The 20,245-nt window shown below is 21.6% G+C and overlaps 9 protein-coding genes across 9 annotated transcripts; 3 read left to right on the forward strand and 6 right to left on the reverse strand. All coding sequences in view use genetic code 6, as the record gives it.

Annotated features, from left to right (window-relative positions):
- Positions 1-142: 142 nt before the first annotated feature.
- TTHERM_00762970 (hypothetical protein) lies at positions 143-307 on the forward strand (the record flags this gene model as incomplete). Its single annotated transcript, XM_001025355.1, has 1 exon — positions 143-307. One exon carries the CDS (start codon positions 143-145, stop codon positions 305-307), a length of 165 nt encoding a protein of 54 aa, XP_001025355.1.
- A 1,201-nt stretch (positions 308-1,508) lies between these two features.
- TTHERM_00762980 (transmembrane protein, putative) lies at positions 1,509-2,916 on the reverse strand (the record flags this gene model as incomplete). The annotated part of the gene is made up of 6 exons (XM_001025356.2): positions 1,509-1,530; positions 1,610-1,769; positions 1,830-2,216; positions 2,457-2,562; positions 2,631-2,652; positions 2,798-2,916. 6 exons carry the CDS (start codon positions 2,914-2,916, stop codon positions 1,509-1,511), a joined length of 816 nt encoding a protein of 271 aa, XP_001025356.2.
- Positions 2,917-5,080: 2,164 nt separating this feature from the next.
- On the reverse strand, positions 5,081-5,721 carry TTHERM_000762989 (hypothetical protein; the record flags this gene model as incomplete). The annotated part of the gene is made up of 2 exons (XM_012800397.1): positions 5,081-5,151; positions 5,304-5,721. The coding sequence occupies 2 exons, from the start codon at positions 5,719-5,721 to the stop codon at positions 5,081-5,083; spliced, it is 489 nt and encodes a 162-aa protein (XP_012655851.1).
- Positions 5,722-6,420: 699 nt separating this feature from the next.
- Positions 6,421-7,941, reverse strand: TTHERM_00762990 (PhoD-like phosphatase; the record flags this gene model as incomplete). Its single annotated transcript, XM_001025357.1, has 1 exon — positions 6,421-7,941. One exon carries the CDS (start codon positions 7,939-7,941, stop codon positions 6,421-6,423), a length of 1,521 nt encoding a protein of 506 aa, XP_001025357.1.
- Positions 7,942-9,781: 1,840 nt separating this feature from the next.
- On the forward strand, positions 9,782-10,060 carry TTHERM_000762999 (hypothetical protein; the record flags this gene model as incomplete). The annotated part of the gene is made up of 2 exons (XM_012800398.1): positions 9,782-9,893; positions 9,948-10,060. The coding sequence occupies 2 exons, from the start codon at positions 9,782-9,784 to the stop codon at positions 10,058-10,060; spliced, it is 225 nt and encodes a 74-aa protein (XP_012655852.1).
- Positions 10,061-10,368: 308 nt separating this feature from the next.
- On the reverse strand, positions 10,369-11,215 carry TTHERM_00763000 (transmembrane protein, putative; the record flags this gene model as incomplete). The annotated part of the gene is made up of 2 exons (XM_001025358.3): positions 10,369-10,465; positions 10,530-11,215. The coding sequence occupies 2 exons, from the start codon at positions 11,213-11,215 to the stop codon at positions 10,369-10,371; spliced, it is 783 nt and encodes a 260-aa protein (XP_001025358.3).
- Positions 11,216-15,063: 3,848 nt separating this feature from the next.
- Positions 15,064-15,816, reverse strand: TTHERM_000763009 (hypothetical protein; the record flags this gene model as incomplete). The annotated part of the gene is made up of 1 exon (XM_012800399.1): positions 15,064-15,816. The coding sequence occupies one exon, from the start codon at positions 15,814-15,816 to the stop codon at positions 15,064-15,066; it is 753 nt and encodes a 250-aa protein (XP_012655853.1).
- A 654-nt stretch (positions 15,817-16,470) lies between these two features.
- Positions 16,471-18,385, reverse strand: TTHERM_00763010 (hypothetical protein; the record flags this gene model as incomplete). The annotated part of the gene is made up of 2 exons (XM_001025359.2): positions 16,471-16,599; positions 17,012-18,385. 2 exons carry the CDS (start codon positions 18,383-18,385, stop codon positions 16,471-16,473), a joined length of 1,503 nt encoding a protein of 500 aa, XP_001025359.2.
- Positions 18,386-19,007: 622 nt separating this feature from the next.
- On the forward strand, positions 19,008-20,070 carry TTHERM_00763020 (oxidoreductase NAD-binding domain protein). Its single transcript, XM_001025360.2, has 2 exons — positions 19,008-19,097; positions 19,162-20,070. The coding sequence occupies exon 2, from the start codon at positions 19,247-19,249 to the stop codon at positions 19,898-19,900; it is 654 nt and encodes a 217-aa protein (XP_001025360.2). The 5' UTR covers positions 19,008-19,097; positions 19,162-19,246; the 3' UTR covers positions 19,901-20,070.
- Positions 20,071-20,245: the final 175 nt, after the last annotated feature.

Here is a 20,245-nt window from a genome sequence, read left to right on the forward strand (position 1 = left end):
ATAAGTATCTAATAAAAATCTATTACTGATATTTTAATTTTAATCAGAATTAAGTTCGATTGTTAAGTTAGATATTGTTACTTAAGTTAGATTTTAAAAAATAATCCTAACCTTTCTTAGATCTTAGATTGAAGATATTGAAATGTCTTACCACATAACTTCATTTGTAGAAGAATCAAAATTTATTTATCTGCAATCTTATGACTATTAACATTCTTATGATAATGATAAAGAAAAATTAATTAACTACCACTAATTTTACTTTATTGAAGAAAAAGTTGATGGAGTTAATAGCAATTAATTTTGAGTAGCTTAATCAGAAGAAAGGATCAAACTACTATTATATTGTGTTTATAGATTTTGAAATAATTAATTTACAAGTGGCAATAAAATGCTTTAAGTTTATAAAAAGATATTTATTTTATATTGTGTAGATGGGAATAAGTCAATATTTGAAATTCCTTACTATTGAATCATTATAGGTTTTACCATCATAGTCTTTAATTCAAGCTCTCTTGGATTTGAAGAATTTACTGAATATGAACAGGATTAGTTTTTACTTTATAAATAAGTATTTGCACTAATATTTATTTCAATTATACCATTACTAGTAAGTACTAAAACTCTAAACATTCCATTTGAATCTAAGTTTTTACTATATTCAATAATCTATGGATTCGCTAAATATTAAATGAAGATAGTTTGAGATGTTTAAACTCCTTTTTATATTAGATATATTTGAATGACTTCTATTGACAATACAGCTAAAAATTGCTCATTTATTACTTTAATATCTTAAATGGTTTATGAAAATATAATAGAATAAATAGAAGATAATAACTTTAAAGGGCCGCTTCTTTGGTATATGTTAATAACACCAGCATTTCTACAAATAATAAAATTAGAACTCAATATTAAGTAATTATTCTAAAAATACCCCGAAGTAATATATCCAGTTTACTTGTTTAAATTTAAACTGAATACATATCCCTTTGAGGATCCATAGAAGTTAAATATTAATCTATTTTATAAATCATCAAAACCAAAAAAATTTAAATTAATATTTGGTAATTTTTATCCAACTAATAATTATTAGATATTGAAAACTTTAAAAATGCTAGAAGTTTGTAAATTTAATTAGAGAATGTCACCCTAGATAGATGAAATCATAATTTCGATTGGACTAATATTCACAAAAAATTTTATTTACTTCTTATAAGTATTTGATGATAACTATCTAATTTAAGAAAGTGTATTTGCTATCTAATTTTGTTTGTTATAAATTAGAATATCTCCATTATAAAATCCTAAAATAGCTAATTTAAAATTAGAATTAATGTAGTAATTTGTAACATAATTAAATTCAGTAAATTAAACTACTTTGATCTCTTTCATACTCGTATAATCATAATGAACCATTTTATAATCATAGGTTATAAAAATATCATCATCAATAAACTCCTTAAATAAGTAACTCTGTGTTTATAAAAGTTTAAATTATTTATAACTCACCTTGCCATATTAATAGTTCTAAATTATTGACAAATAGTTTTTCAAAGCTATAACTAATGTTTAAGTTGTTTATACATATTATATTGAAAGTACTTACTCATCAATAATTAATTCTACAACTAAAGAATAGTCTTAGTATCTTAAAATCATGTTATTATCATTTAATACTAAAAACTGAGATTATTAATCATCATTTTAAATTTGAACAACTGTATAAAGATTCATTTGAGATTAAGATGATACTTCTTCTTTGTCCTCTATCAAAGTATAAGATTATTTATACACTGAATTTTATGAATAAATAAACATAAACCTACCTATATAATCGATACTCATTCCTATAGGGGTTTCTTATCTATCAGTTATTTCAGTTATTCTAGTAAATCCTTATGACTAATAAGACCCAAAAAAATTATTCTGATTTATATTTCCATACTCATCCAAATAAGTTATTCTAGTGTTTCCTATATAAAATGTAAAATCAATTACTGTTCCTACACCATTTTAACCGAATAAACTTGAAATTTTTTATACAGACAAATCTTTGATTCCATAAATAAATATTTATCCAGTAAATGAGCTATCGCAAATAAAAGCAACTTGCTGAAATTATTGAATGTAAACAGCTTTAACAATATTCAAAGCTGAAGGTGATGCATAATGAGATATTAGATTTAATGTCTATCGATCGTAACATAAAAGCACTTTTATATTAAAATAGAATTTAAAATAGATATTTAATTTGAGCTATTAAATATAAAATAACTTGAATTATTGCTAATAAGCTAATTAAGAAGTTTTATTATTATTAATATATAAAATTATTTTAATTTTAAATAACTCAAAAAATTAAAATTTAAGGTTAGGGGTAATATTTGATGACATTTAAATCAAATAATGTGTTTAATATTTCTAATTTAATAAAAATAAACTAAATTTATTACTTGCATTTGAATAGGCTATTACATAGATATCTTCAACTGATAAAGAAATAATCCATTATGTTTAAAAAGTTATTGTTTGAAACAAAGCACCTGAAAATGTAAAAACCTATACATATTATTCTGCTAAAAATACATAATTCTTCTCTTGATCTATTTCCATCAAAATTTAATTACTACTAAAACCTTATATCTAAATCTAATAGTTTATAGATCCAGTTAATTTATTTACATATAAAAGGGTTGGAGTGTTAAGTAGGCATATTAACTAAGTTGATGTATTTAAGCATTTTTTAAACTCATATATATTTTAATTAACTAAAATTTATTTTAAATTTAATTACATATCTAAGCATTTTAAACCACTACCATATATGTAAATACAAGAATCAGATTCACTGTATATCCAATCATTTATCAAATTCATGTCGGTATACTTATAATCCTTATTTCCATTTATCATATCGAAGTATCTTAAAAATATCTCACTTGGTTAGGATATTACTAAAGAGTTGAGACTATCTATATTTTTTGCTTTTATTAAATTAGATGAAGCTTTAAATTATATTTTTTCCTCTAAAATATCTTCAAAAATATCAAAAATCATTAAGCTATAAGACGTTTAAACAAAATATTTATTGATATAGCTAGATTGAAAAACAAATAAAATATTTTCATCTTAGGTTAGGTATTGATCTAAATCTATTCTTACATATCTCATATGAACTAGATCAAATGAAGCTATCTATCCTTGATAATTAGAGTTGTAGAGCAAATTTCTTGAATCTAGAGGTTATTTCTAAAATGAATTAGTTGTTGATGGGCCAAATAAATAAGATTATCCATAATAAAAACTTTATAATTGATCAAAATTATTATTTATTTGAAATATCATTTATACTAAAACATTAATGATATTTAAATACAAATAATTACTAACCAGATAGTAATTTGTTCCATCATAGAACTAAACTTTTATTGCTTCTAATATGCTAAACGATTAAATGATTCCTATTGTATAGCTATTTATTTGTAGCTAATTCCCTCTGTTTATTGCGGTAAGTGAGTATAATTGCTAATTATTTTATTGATAAGGTAACATTAAAAAATATTAGTTATTATCATTAGATACTCTTTTAAAATCAAGGACTTAGGTAATACTATTTAATTAAATTTAGTCTACATTTTAGAAATTGATATTAATTATAGATAGTTTAGAAGTTTAATCAATTATTGCTATTTCATCTACTTAATAAGTATTCTATTAAATTTATCCTATTTAACTTATGATTATAGTTGCAAATAATATTTATGATGCTGATTTGTAAGAGTTTATTTGAGAAAAAGTTTGATTGTTAATATAAATTTAGAAAATATTAACAGAAAAATCTTACACAATTACTATGCTCAAATCAAAATTTAATTTTACTATACTATTAGAGTTGCTGATCAGAGAAGGATCACTCGTCTTAAATACTAGACTAAAATTTTAATTTTCATAAATTTCTATCAAGTTATTATAATATAAGCTTGAATATAATCCATTCACTGAAATCCCAATAAATTTTGTTTAAATTGGATTTAAATTAAATTATTTTAGAGTTTTACCTGTAAATATGTCTATTAGTAATATTTGTTTGTCAAACAAGCCTAATATTTGTGTTTACTAAACATTTTCAATATTTTTACATTATTAATTTTAAAATTGTAATATATTAAAAATTTCTGCTTTAAACCCGCTTGAAATATCAAAAATTCCGATTAATCCTTGCTAATAGCAAACTACAATTAGCTGGTAATAATCAATTACTAATAGTTTTACAGGAGTTCCTAATTACTATGGGAATGGTCGATTATAGTTTGCAATAACTTAAGTTTGGATATTTTGATTATCTTAAGTAATTATTTATAAATTGCTTTATGATTAAACTAAAACCCCATAAGTATTATAACTAGAATTTTAGTTAAAAAATTGTATTGGATAAATTTTAGGTGAAGCGGAATTTATTAAAAGCTCAAATTATTTCTAAATTTATAAGTTTTGATTGCTAAATTGATATATTTTTAGATATTAGTAATTGTCGAGCAGAATCAAATATTAATTTAATTAATCTAAAGAGATAACTTAAAAGTCGCTTGTTGTAGAATTAATATTTATGATTTAAATTTAAGTAAGATATTAGTCAAATACTAATATGCTACCAATTTATTAAACAAGTAAAACAAATTACTAGAGCTATTTAGAGATTTGAATATGCCTAATATTTTGTATTTAACTATTAGTAAGAATCTTTTAGCATGAATTTGTATTTATAGATACAAACTCAAAATACGTATTTTAATTATTTGATTATATAACATAATTATTGTTATTTCCAAAATCATAAAAAATATTCAGATTACTAATTAGTAGTTAAGAACAATTTATTTACTATGAATGCATTAATTAGTTTTATGAAATATAAATTTATTAAATGATTAAAGGCTAGTTATTTTTATTATCAATCAAAATATCATTGTAAATCAATACATCAGTTTTTAACTTAAAACTGATATTGTTTAAAATACTTAAAGAATTATTTTATAAATTATAAATTTGATTCAAAATTGTTTAATTTTATTTTAAATCACTTGTTACTAAGCTCACTATTGTGTTATTTAATAAAATAATTTATTTTATCTTCAAATTTAATTCTACCTAATAGAGTAATTAATAGGAATCCAATAGTAGATCCCATAAATATATTGTATTATCAGTAGTTGCGATAAATACTTATCCTTAAATTACTTGAAAAATTGCAATATTATTATTAAAAGTCATTGTTTTATAAGCATATCCATAATCATTACTTAGTAGTGTTACATAACCATTATAAATAACTGCGATAACATTATCATTTATCTTAAAAGATTGTTAAATATTTGTTTATGGTTATATATTATTAGATATTTGGATAGAACTTGAACACATTACACTCTAATCGCATGTATTCGTTGCAGGGTTAGCTATATAATTGTCTTAACAAACTGCAACACAGGTATTCTGGTTATTTAAATCTGCTTAGAATGGTTAAAAATATAGACCTGAATCACATTATGAGTATATACAACTCTTTGATTACTAATCAAAAACATAATTGTTACTACAACTAAGGCAATTATTTGATTAGTCACACTAAGTACATCCAGTTTGTAAACATTGCTAATGGCTCGGTAAAATATTTAAGATTAAAATTGCTAATGCTAATGCGAATGAAAGATAATTCATTTTTAAATGATTATTTACGTTAAAATAATTAAGAATTAATATTAGTTATTTATTAAAACATTACTTTGCATGTATTTTATATTAGATCTCAAATTTAAAATTTATCTGTATATCATAAAGAACATTTATTTTTGTATATGTTAATTCACAAAAAATCAAATTTTTACAAGGTTTGAATAAATAATTAAGTTAATGAAATAAGACTTTAAGTGGGATAGTTTTTCTATTTAAAAGTGATGTTACCTCTTTTGATTTGAAGGTAAATATTTCTCTTTATAATGATTAAATCAAAAGGATAAAGATGTAAGCTAAATATATTGTATTTATTTATTTTATACATAGGCAAGTTTTATGGTAATAATTTTAGTATTGAAATTCAAGTATATGATCATTAATTTTCTTTTAGTTACAATAACAAAATCTATTTTGTACATAAAATGAATGCTTATAAATTATTTAGATAAATACTATTTTAAATAATTTAAAATAATTCATTTAAAAAAAAAAATAATAATAATATTTTATTCCTAAATTACATCTAAGCAAGCATTATCAAAAAGTAATTAAAACAAAGAAATTAGGTATTTAATGTAATAATAATATTATAAAATTGAATTTCATAAAAAGTTTATATATTGCGCTAAAAGCTATTTTTGAAAATATATTGGGCTAATTATGTTATTTTATGCTATTTTTAATTCAGAATATTTAACAACATGAATTTGTTTCGCTTTTGCTTGAAAAAAAAGTGAGATTATCTATTTAATTACTTATAACAGTGCCTTTCTAATTTTCATCTTAGTCTCTTGCTATTACTTATTAACAAGATACGTAATTTTGCTATTAATTATTCTTTTTGGTTTTGTTGGTAATTAAAATCCAACCATAGTTATTTTTTCCTGTCCAATCATGATTACAAAAATGAAAACCTCCTTTTAGATCTTCAGAAACAGCTGCACCAAGGTATGATAAAACTCTTTTAAATTTATCTTTGACTCCATTAGTTATTGAACTAGAAGTAAATTACTTAAATGCAGGTTTATTTTAAAAGTATATATCAGTATGTCCTCCAAAATGAATATCTCCACAAATAATAGTAACTTCTCGATTAAGATTAGTGTTTTAGAATTTCCAATCGTACAACTTTTTTAAAAGCTTATATTATTCATCTAAATTTTCAACCCATTATTCTTCACTATCTTTGATCTTTTAAGCAATTAAGTGATTTATTGTATGATTTAAAAACACAACAGTACTTTAAGAAACAAAAACAAAATTTTCTACATCTTTAAACTCTTAATTCAAAGCATCATCTAATTTTTGCCATTATTTTTCTTGAAAAACTTTAGTAGTATCAAATTATTAAGTTCTATGCCATGCTCTATCTCCTCTAAGATCTGAAAAAAAGAATCCTATTTTACCCATTTTCAAAGTAAAGTATTCTTCTTTTATACTTTATGTGTTAGATAGATCAAGTGTTTCATCTCTAAGTTATCTTTAATATTCATAGTATACTTGTTAACATACCCTTCCATAATAATAATCAGCAGAATTTGGATCATAATCTTCAGGAAGAAATCCCCAATTATCTCTTATATCATGATCATCGTAGAGCATAATATTAGATACATTAGCCAAAACTTTTGCAGTTGGAGGATAATTCCATACAAATCTGTATTCGTCTTTTATTGCTTCTTTAATTTATTCATAATAATCAGCCCATTAATTCTATGGTACTTTTTAAAAGATTTCTTCTTTAAGTTTATGATAAGTATTGTTAGTATTACCTAACCATTCATCAGAATCCAAATAAACTTAATCTCCAATGTGGCATATTAAATCATATTTTCCATCCAAAACTTCCTATGAAAGATTTATCCATAGATTAAGGTCTTTATAAGCTTAATTTTTTCTACCATCATTACAACTAATCCAGCATATCTTTAAATTTTTAGAGGAAAAATCAAGGGTTTTAAAACTGCTAGTATATTCGTTCGTATAAGGAGAGATATTAACAATATACTTTGTATTAGGATCCAAGTTATTAAAATGAAAAACAGAAGATTTTCTAGCTTCAAATTGTTTTTTCATTTATTTCTTAACTTCACCATTAACAGTTGTTAATTTCACAGTAACTTCACCAGCTTAATCATATTCTAGCAAAATTCTAGCAGTAGTATCAGTTACTTTACCTATAATAGGACCAATTAAAATCTTCATTTTTATTTTTTGCTTAAAATTATTTAAAGTTATTATTAAAATTACTAATATTTAATTACATTTTTCAGATTCTCGTTTTTATACCCAAAAATTATGATAGATATGTTTTACAATATTTTATTTACGTTAGAGAAAAAGCTTAGCAAAATTTACGTTAAGCAGTATTAATTTATTTATTCAGATAAGTAATGTATATTATTATTAATTACATTTTAATGCGTTAGTCTTACATATCATCTTTTGAAAACAAGTTAGAATTTATGTAATCTTTTGGTTGAATTAGTATAAAATTTATAAACTTACAAATATTATTATTTTTTTATATTTTTATATCAATCAAAATAATTTTGTGATAAAATATTATTAAAAATGTTTACCAAATTTCTTAATACCTACCAAAATAATTTAATTTTAATTTATTATTTTTAACAAAAAATATAAACTCCTTCGTTTTGAATAATATTAAATATAGAAAGATTTATTCATAACGGAATTTATTTTAGGTTAAGAATAAAAGCTTGAATTCAAAACGTAATTACTCTAAATAATAGATTATTTTTATATTCAGCTAATATCTCAAGTAAAAAAAAAATACTTTAAATGTTTTAAATATAAATTCTCTAAGGATTTAATATAAATCTTAACTAGAATAATAGCTTAAGTTTTATATTGAATAAAGAGTATAATATAATGTAAGAATTCAATAAAGAATATGACTGTTAAATAAAATACTATATTATCTCACCATTTGATCAATCAAAAGTAAATTATTCAAATCCATCTTTTATTTAATATTTTTTTAAATATATTTATTTTATTAAGTTGGACATAAAATTAGGGAAAAAACTTATAGAAACTTGGTTTGAGGGAGCAGAACTTTATAAATGGTATTAGAAGGAAGATAAATAATTTATATTGTAATTTTAATTTTATATAGATTTCATGTTAGTTTTAATACCACTCTATGAAATGCTCTCCCCAAACAGAAGTTTCTTTTAAATATTAAACTTAAACTTTCTTTTAAAATTAATATTTTAAGTTTTAAAACAATAAAGATAAAAATTTATAACTATAACTTTAAATAATAAAATAAATGATTTTTTTTACAAATATTTGTATAAATATTAAAGTTTAATTTTAATATTAATATATTTTTAATAAAAGAATAATTATTTTAAAGAGATAAAATTTTTATTAAATATTTTTTGAGATTATTAAATTAGTTTAAAAAAAAGCAAGAAGATAAAAAAGAGTATTTAAGAATACAAAAAGAAATTGATATAAAAAGCAAAGGTATTAATTTTTTTGTTCATTATAAAATAGAATCATCTCTACTATTTTTAAAATTTTAATAATGTGAAGACTTTTTAATTTTAGATAACATATTTTATTTACTATGGTAGAATGAATATTATGAGCTGAGATTACTCATTTAAACCTGAATTTTATTTTATTTTTGTTCTTTATATTGTTTGACTTAATTTAATGACGAAAGATATTTTATTTTTTTAATCTTTTTACTGATTTTCTTCCATTAAAGAAGAATTTTAATGCTTTAGTTACTCAATTTTTATTACTCAAGTGTTTCTTTGAATAGGCATTTTCTTACAATCTAAAAAAATTTAAATTAGAATTTCTAACAGAATTAATTTTCTCTTAATACTGGTCTAAGATGGTAGAAGGTAAAAACAAAAATAAAAATTATATCAAAAATATATAGACATAGCTCCAAAAAAATACTTTTGTAGTTATCATTTACTGAAGAGAGTACAATCTTAATTATAATAATCTTATTAGTAAATATTTCAAAAGTTCTAAGCTTAGACTTAATAAAAGGATTATGATATTATACTGCATAATTATAAATGGAAAGAATTGTGACAGCAATAATCCTTCCAAGCAAGGTATTCTTCTATTTAAAAAGTATATAAAACATAATAGTAAAAATTTTAGTATATATCCTAACAAATTCCCAGAAATAAAATTTATCCTTTAATTCTAAATAGTAATACCCATATCTAAGCCTTGTTTAGCAATAAGAAAGTTTAAATCTTCTTTTTCTTAACTGATAAAGGGGATATAGCGGTGTAAGAATCCAGAAAACTATAAATATAGATGAATATGGCTTTATAAATGAAATATATTTTTCATCATCACAGTTAGTAAGTAAATCCACTGTGAGATATCTATAAGAACCTATCTGCCTACATGTTAGTGTCTAAGTAAAATATGATAAAAAATCTAATAGGAAAAATGTATATGTGACTTAAATAGCACTATGGATGTGATATATTATAAATTTATTTGCTTAAATTGTATTTTTTTTATATGTTATAAGTAAAAAAATACTTAATGTAATGAAAAAAATAGGAATTATTTGGTTCATAAAGATAACCAATATTGCTTTTCCATATTTATTAAAAACATTCAAAGGAACTAAACACATTAAGCTGATAGTAATTATCTTGCTTGAAGATCCTAAAATTTAAGGTACTGAATTTATTTCAATGGGAAGAAGTGAAGGCTATGAAATAATAAGAGATGTGTATTATAGATAATTAATTATAATTTTTATATATGAAGTTAACTATGAAGAAGAAGGAGGCTTTGATATTGGTAGAATCTTCATATTTCTTAAATATTGCTAGGTCTAAATTACTAAAGAGTTATCAATAAACTTTAACGAATTATATATCAAATATGCTAAAACTGCACAAATTTATAATAGTAAAAAGATATACTGAAGATAGGAAATACTGCATTAATTGCACTGCTTTGAATATATTGAAGTAACATATCTAACTGATTGATTATTACTATCTTGTGCATAATCCATATCGCATTCTTCACACAAAGGACCTAAATATCCTTATTTACAAATTTTATTACCATTTTGATAATTTTCTGCTATACAAGACCCTATAATTGAATCGCATTGCACAATTTCATCAGTCTAATTATTATTTCTCCAATATCCATTATATAAATCTATCTAATTGCCAATACACTTTTTTGCAGAATCTGGACATTTCTTGCAAATTTCTTGACTCGGATCCATCAAAGAATATGTACCATCAGAACAAAATTGGCAAATTTATATTGATGAGGATTATTACAGAATCACTTCTCCTATTTAGCATGGACGAAATTCAATTTCAACTAGAGTATTTATATTGTTTTAATTATATTTATTTAAATTAGACTATATCTATATATATTTAACAACTTATGGGCTTGAAGATATTATTAATTAAGTTATTTGGAAGCATCTCATTTAATCGTTGTATACGTTATAATTTAATATTGTTTATCCTGCTAGTTATAAATTATTATTCTATGAGAGAATTAATATGTTAAAATATTTTAGCTCTTCTATAATATCTGATGGATATTCATTTTTCAATAATTTATTTTTTGAAAATGTTAAATATCTATTTTATTCATCAACAAGGTAAAAATTAAGTGTAATAGACCCACCACTTTTAAAAGAGCTTATTTTAAGTTTACTGTTATAATATTAATCTTCATAAATTTAATTATACTCTCTATCAAAATTAAATTAATAAACTTCTAAATAATAAAAAGAACCATAACTTGAACTATTGGTATTAAGGCTTTAAGAGTTTTAAATAAAAATATTATTTAAAAATGAACATGTGTTATCACCATAAATTTCAGCTTAATTATCAAAAATATTTGAATAAAACGGATAATTGAAAGGTAGGACAGAGATTGGTAGAGTTATTACTATTCTTGCACCTCCTCCTATCAAAGCTTTGTTTTTATACACTTAGGTATTTTTGTCAAAAGATATATTTTTTGTTATACTATCTTGAATATATATAGCACCTCCGCTACCTAGAGCCTGATTATATTAAAAGGTAGAATTTTTTATCAACATTAAATAAAGTAACCCATAGACTGATATAGCACCGCCATTTTATCCTACATTTTAGCTAAAATAGCACTAATAAATTTCAATTTATTTTAAGTTTTCAAAAAGTATATTTCCTAGATTTTCAGTAAAATTAATATTTAAAACTATTACTTACGAGGATTGTATATTAACAAGTGGTTAGTTATTATTAGTGTTATTCGTCATATTAGTATCATTGATACTTAGAGTATCATTAGAAAGCTATATCACTTGTGAATTAAGCGCATAAGAGTTAGTTGTGAAAAGTATTTAAAAATTTTAGTTTAGTAGGAATGAAATTTAGTTTATATTTACATTTAAGCATGCTTGCATTTAAAGTAAATAATATTGATTTTATAAGTTATTATTGCTTATAACATTGTTTATTATATTAGCCTATTTAAAAGTAATATTTTAAACATATTAAAAAGTAAACATATTTTCAATTTACGAGTTGTTCACTATTTAGCAGTTTTAAATGAACACATTGCTTACATTTTAAAAAAGGAATAAATTTTTGGTTTTTTCTATTGGAAATGTATTTTCTAATATGTTTAAATTATAAATATTGATCTAATTAACATTAGTAAATTAAAATAAATAAGAATCTAAGCTACTATAAGTAAGGTTTGATTTACTATTAGTATTATTTACTATTGTTAGGTTAAAAATGAATATCTAGTTTATGTTTATAAAGTTAAAACTTATCCCAGAGAAATCATCTATATTTTACAATGTCAAATTTTAAAAGTATATATTCTAAATTATTGGGTTGAAACTGATTTCTTATAGCCCAATCTCAAAATTTAAGATCACATCTTTTAAATAAATTTAAGGTGAAGAAAGCTAATAAAAAGTATTTTTGCTAATTTTAAACTATGAAAATATTAAATTTTATGGCGAAAATATAACAATTTATTTTAGACTAGGATCTTTCTCGTTTAAGATATCATTTAAGTATTAAAGATAGCTACTCTCAATATCTATAAAATAATAATTCATTTGATTATAATTAGTAATTAAGTTCATCATTAGCAATGATTGATTTTCCAGATAACTAGGTTAAATTGCTTATATTTATTTGTACAACTAAAGAGCAGTTACATTACTTAGTTAGTAATTACAACTAATTTATATTTGATTTGAATTATTTAGAGTATTTATATTCTCTTCAAACAGCCCATCTAAACTTAGACCTATTATTATAACCTAATATGTTTAAGGATTGAATCTACTATATATAATTTTAGGGTTATTAATACTTTTTTAGACCAATAGTTGATTTTAAAGTGAAGAAATATAATGAACCTCAAAGTAATTAAATGTGCAAATAATTACTAAATTTATATTTAGTTATAATATTTAAGTGATTTAAAAAGATTGAATTTCATAGCGTATTGAAGTTATGAATTTTATTTGACCATTTCTTTAATAGAAATTTATTATAACTTAAGAATATGATATAATATAAGAATCAGTTAAAACTATTTCATTCATTTGATCGTTGGCAGAGCAAACATAGCCGTCTAACTAATTAGTTTACATATTCCAAACATAGCCATACTTATATGTATAAAATTAAAAAATGATTCTATTATTCAAAGGATCAAATATTAAGTTATTAAGAGTGAGCTTTTAACCCTGTAATTCATTAATTAAATTTTGTAATCTATATTGCTTATTAACGGTGGATTTTTCTAAACTTAACTCTAATAATTAGGAATTTATAGTGCAGATAAGTAACGTATTTGATGATTTTTCTATAATGAAATTGATAGAGTTATTAAATACATCATTAATATCTAAAACTAAATCATTTATTTATTTGATGGTTTGAGTTTTTTTGTCGTAGATAAGTATACTTCCATCCAAAAAACCAAGAACTACTAATTAAAAATAATCGTTTGTATATGTAGATGTTACAAGTAGACTTGGAGGTAGGTCTATTTATTTAATTTAAATATTATTGATAAAATCATAATGGATTAATTTTTTATCTAATGTAATGTAAGTGTCTTCATCTATGAATTTACTTAAATAATAGATTTTTGATTTTTAAAATATACTATAGGTCTATTATTATCCATATTAATAATTATTATATATATTAAAATATTCCTAAAAAACTATTACTAGAATTTTGTAATTTTATAGATATTTTATGATAGTTGGTATATCTTCTAAGACTTATTCATAGACTAAAGTCTTATTTTAATACCTGTAAATATAATTTTGATTACCAACCACTAAATATTATTACTCTTAATCGCTTTAAATTTAAGTAAACATTAGAGCATCTGTTTTTGAAATTTAAATGAATTTATCTCCCATTTAATTATAGTTAATTTTATAAATCTATTAAGCACAATAGACAAAGATGTTACCATAAATAAAATCGAATGAATAATTTACTATGGTTTATTACAAATCAACAATTTAAGTAATTTTGACATTTCCTAAAGGCACATACGCATCATATAACCATAATTTTATAAAGTTTCCTAAATTATCAAAATAAGATAGAATTGTACCCGCACTATCATATGTTTAATTAATTACTAATCCTTAACCATCTTAACTAAAATATTCCTATATTCTACTAACTATTTGCAATGATTGCATATCAAGCAAAACTATCTATGCAAATAATGAATTATCACAAAAGTAAGATATTTTATTCAAAAAAGGTATATAGATGAAATCAACAATGGTAAATCCAACAAAAGAATCTACTTTAGCATAAAAACTTAGATCTTTTCTCTTTAAAATTTAAAACACTTTTTTTAAAATAAAATAAGTAAATGTTAATAAAGATTTTAAAAAATTAAAATTACAAGAGTATTGTGAAATTATGATGTAATCGCCTTCAATCACTATCTTTTAAATCTAGTCGCTTTAAAATTAAATAGTCTGTAAAAATTTTCCATTCAGGTTGTAGACTTGTATTAAGCCATCTACTAAAAAAACATAATTATTATCTTAATCGAATAAGATTTAATAATTATTTGATGATGAAAAACCTTAAATTTTCTCTTATTATGTAAGACTAAAATTTTCAAGATTGATGATTAAAAATTCTTATTTATTTGCTATGCAATATAAATTCGTTGTTTATATTTTGCAAATATTTATCTAATATTGCTGAGATAAAATAATTTGTAATAATTTTAAATTGTCATCTAACAATTAGATACCTCCTCCAAAAATCAAAAATTAATTTTTGGCTTCTAAATATTGTACACCTTAAACATATGTTTCAATCTAATAGGATAATTATTATTTTAAAGTGTTAAAGCTGTAAACAATTAGATTGACTTAGTTTATGTTGTAATATAAAATAGAATTTAACTATTCAACAAAAAAAATACTTTAAGATGTAATATTTTGATTTAGAGGAATACTTCCTAAAGAGATATCAGAAAAGATGTTAAAAACAACTATTTAAAATGATGTTAAAACCAAATATTTGTTTAAGAAAGCGGATTATATTATTGTAATTATGATATCTGATTGATTATATAGATATTGCTGTATATTTAGTTATTAGTATCTTTATGTATCAGAAAAAAAATATTATAATTGACCAGACACTTGACCTGCATATTCAACTTAAATTTAACTTCTATTGATATTTTTTTTAGTTTTTATGTATTAGCAGATATTATCGTTTCTAATTATTGTATGTCCAGAAATATAATTCTTAAAACTTTTTACAAAAACTTAAAATTCTTTTTAAACTGATTCAAAAGCTAGGTCCAAATATTATCTAACCTAATAATATTACAAACCCTCTGTTGTAGTTAGCATAATTGGTTCATCAAGGAGTATAGAATATTCAGTCCCAACATTTACTTAGATTATTGAAGGATTATTTTATTTCTTAACTCCTATTACAGTATTTGTATTTTAATTTTTTTAGTTAACTTCATTTTTAAGCATAAAGTAAGCTGAGGAATCATTAATTACTCTTTTCACTGTCGAGAATGGTCCATATCCCGTTAATTAGATAGAAAAATCAGGAATTATTTTTTCGTTAAAGGTATAGAATGTTTCAGGTAATTCTATAATTAAAATTTCATCTAAATCAAAAATAAACTCCTTTTCTTAAGTAGGTTTAGCTAAAAAGTCAAAAAAGTAAATTTAATTATCGAAATTGTATTGATTTATTATTTTATATGTTTAATCTTATTATTATAACTGTATTTACATAATAGTTTAATTTCTTTAAACTATTAACAAATATTAGGGAAAAAGAATTATCTGATTGTTATTTTGTGCTAATTCAACATCACAGTTTTAAAAAAAGATATTAAATTAATTATTTTCTATCAAATATATACAATTATTAAAGTTAAGAGCTGAATATATTCCATTTACTGAAACATTAACTGAGGAAGTGATTAATGGATTAATTTAAATAACTTTTTAAATTTAAAAAATTAAAACATTTATGATAACAATTTTTAGTTAAAACTAAGCTATAATGAAATTCGTATTTAAATCTTAAACACTGATGCATGAGTCTCCTTAGAAAGTAAATGTATATAATAAATCTGGTCTGTAACCACTAGTAGTTTAGTATATTTATATAAAACCTGTAGAGATGCAAGTAATCAGCAATTAGAGCTATTCTATTATAACTGACGAGGCTACTGGACCTGATGCTATTTATTAAGTAATTTAGAATTCACTGATTCTAATACTTTGTGATTAAGATATATTTAGGATGTTTTGTTGATCTTCTAAAAATATTTATAATTCTTGTTTAGAATAAATAACAAATTATTTTGAAAATATTTGTTGGTTATTGTTTGAATATTATTAAATTGGTATTATTGATTTTGCTTAATTGATAATAAAGTATTCTTCTTTTAAAAAACTGATTTTATTTTCAGAATTATAGTTAAAATATAATAAGCTATTTTTGCTAGTGATTATCAAAATCTGTTTTGTGAATGTATTATATTAGATGATTTCTAAAGTCAAAAATATTTCACTTGAATTAGAATTAAAAGCAAAAATACTTTAAAAATTTTGCTAAGTGGTACTAAATATCTATAAACTTGTTTAGTTCATAGCGCACACTAAAAATTGATATTCTGACAATTAAGAGTATTTTATTTGTTAAAATGATTGTAAATTATTAATATTTACTGTTTGGCAGATTTTATCATTAAAATTAGCATAGAATATTGTATTATTTTGGTTTATACTGAAAATATATTCGTCATAACTTCCTTATTTTAATAAGGAGCTAATTTATGTGCTGGATTAAGAGTTATTTACTACACAAGTAAGCTAATTTTCTGTTAAAAAGTAATCATTTTCATTTGTTATTACAGCTTATAAATTTATAAGTGTTAATTAGCTAGATCCTTCAAATATTAAAATAGAATTATTTGAATAAATTAATTTCTTTTCGTTTTAATTTATTATGAGCTGATTTCCTTTAATATTTGTTGCTTGACTTATATCATATAGAGGATAAATAAGATATTGATATTTGGTTGAATCTACTTTGAGATAACAAATAATAAATTAGCTGACGTCAATTAATCTCATTTCTTAATTAATTGAAATATCAATTTCTTAATATATTAAATACTCCTACTTAAGTATTAAATCTAATTAAGCTATCTTATTTGTATTTTTAATGACGAAAATGGTACCTTAAAAGACGTAGTAATTCAAAGAGTTTCTGTCGATAAAATCAGATTTATAAATCAATCCTGTTTGGCTATCTAGCAAAGTGTACTAGTATTAATACATAACAATTATGGTATCCTATGTTATGAAAAATGCTTATTAGATTGTATCGTCAGTTACTAGTTAGTTTTAATTTTGATTATAAATTGAACATTGCTGAATTGGTTCACAAGTATTTGTTTTGGAATTACCTATATGTATGTTATCGCAAATTAAAACACATTAATTGTGCTTAATCCAGTCAACAACAAAAAGGTTTTAAGGACATAAATTATAGATACAAGTATTATCATCTTTGTTTAAGGTAAATCCTTGATCACATTCTTAGCAAATATTAGAACCATTCTAAATTGTTTGGCATTATAGACAACCTTATCCACAAGTAATATTAGAGACAATATCTTAGCTAATAGCTTACTGAGTCAATAATAACAATAATAAGATGAGTTATTATTTATGAATTCTTATTTCAAACATGTCTTTACTTCTTAGAGAGCTTTAAAGTATATTAAATTTTTTACAGTTATTTTATGCTAGTTCAAATAAGTATAAAAGAAATAATAATTTTTAATATATATGCTTGCCAATTTTTTATTTGAAAAAAAAAACAAATAAAATTTTCTAATTTAATATGGATTATTGTAAAGCTTAAATTTACATAAAATTTAGCTCTATTTTTATTTTTTAACTTATTTAAAATACACTATTTTACCAAACATCATTAACTTTTTTGTTTTTTATTGTGATAAATTATATTTTAATTTTTTAAAGTTTCTGTACTTAATAAATTTAAATATTAAAAAAAGTATGAATACATTTCATTTATTAAAAATAATGTTTAAATATTAAAATTAATTTTTATTTATACAATCAAAAAACAAATATTTTTCATTTTATTTTTAACTTATTAATTTAAGAAACCTTAAAAATAGTTTAATAAGTTATTTATCTTAACTTTGAGATCTGTAATTAAGATTAAGTTAAAAATTTAACTTATATTAATTATACCTTTAAATGATTTCTTTTACTTTGCAATATAAAAGGATACTTTCATCTGTTTTCATAAAATTAAAAAATCAATTTATTTAAATATCAGATTAATTTTCACTTTGTAAATTTAAAGTAAAAATTAACTATAATTAAAAAATGTAAATATAATTTCATCAAAAATTTGACTTCTATTTCATTAATAAATTCTAATAAATTTTGTTAACTTACTAAATTTTGTTATCAAATATTTTTAGCAGATCAAAAATAAATTAAAGATATCTTAGGCTTACTTTTAAAAAAGGAGAAAGATAAAAAAAATGACCTGTTTCTGATAAAAGGAAGTGTAATCTATACGAAATATCTAAATAATTTTTGCAAATTAAAAAACCTTTAAAAATTCCAGTAGTTTCTCTTTAAACGCTAAACATTAAATTTGATAATATTTAAAATATATAATAATCTTAAGTGTACTACAAATACAAGAAAATGAAATAGCTTTTTGGAAAATCAAAAACATTAATGTAAATTGCTAAATTAAAATTTGGTAGTTCTCATTAAATAAAATTGATTTAAAAAACATAAATAAACCATGATTGTTATTTATTTAGATTTCAGACAGATAATATTGATAAATCATAATACAAACCAGGGTCTCATTTCGTTATTAAAGGACTGTAAGGTTAAGATGAAAATATGAAGAAAAAATATACTCCTATTGAACCTTTTGGTAATTTAAACTACTTCGATACTCTAATTAAGATATATCGCCCTAATGAAAATTCTAAGTTTCCTTAAGGAGGAGAACTAACTCCAAGATTAGAAAATCTATAATTAGGAGAGAATATTTTAGTAACAGGTCCATTAATTTCTATCTTTTATGAAGGACAAGGAAAATTTAATATTTAAAGATTTAAACAAGAAGTGGATAAAGATAGTACATAAATAATTAAACCTAGTCATATGCTGTTTATCGCTGGTGGAACAGGTATTGCCCCAATTTACTCAATGATATAAGAAATGATAAAAGAAGGCAATACTTCTACAAAAGTAACTTTATTATATGGAAATAAATCTATAGATGATATAATCTTGAAAAAAGAGTTAGATGGCTTTGCATAATAAAATAAAAACTTGTAGATAGTCTATGCAGTAGATTCAATTAAGAAAAATGATTAATGGAATGGAGAAGTTGGAGTTATCAACAAGGAGATGATTTAAAAATATGCAAAAGACTCAAATAATCCAGAAAATTATATAATGATTTGTGGTAACACAGAAATGAATAAAGCCTGTTTAAAAATAGCAAAAGAATTAGGATTTGATCCTTATCACTATTTTAGATTTTGAATTAGTATTTGTATTGAATATAATATGATAGTAAATAAAATGATTAAAAATATATTTTAAATAAGCTAATTAGTTTAACTATGCATCAATCCATACATTTTTGTAGATTGTTTCTAATTTTAATTTCTTAATCATTCCGATATTAATTTAAAATAAATATAACTTACGAAACATTTTATTCAAACTCTTTCAATATAATATTCTATTCTATTTATAGCTAATAATTAATTTACTGTTTCTTTACAAATATTTTCACAAATATTTACTCTATTACATATTCAACCTTTTACATATTTATGATGTATGAAATAGATGAATAATTATTAAGATTTATATTTATAAATT

This window comes from Tetrahymena thermophila (genome assembly GCF_000189635.1).
Source record: "Tetrahymena thermophila SB210 genomic scaffold scf_8254284, whole genome shotgun sequence".
In the NCBI taxonomy this organism is placed as follows: Eukaryota; Ciliophora; class Oligohymenophorea; order Hymenostomatida; family Tetrahymenidae; genus Tetrahymena; species Tetrahymena thermophila.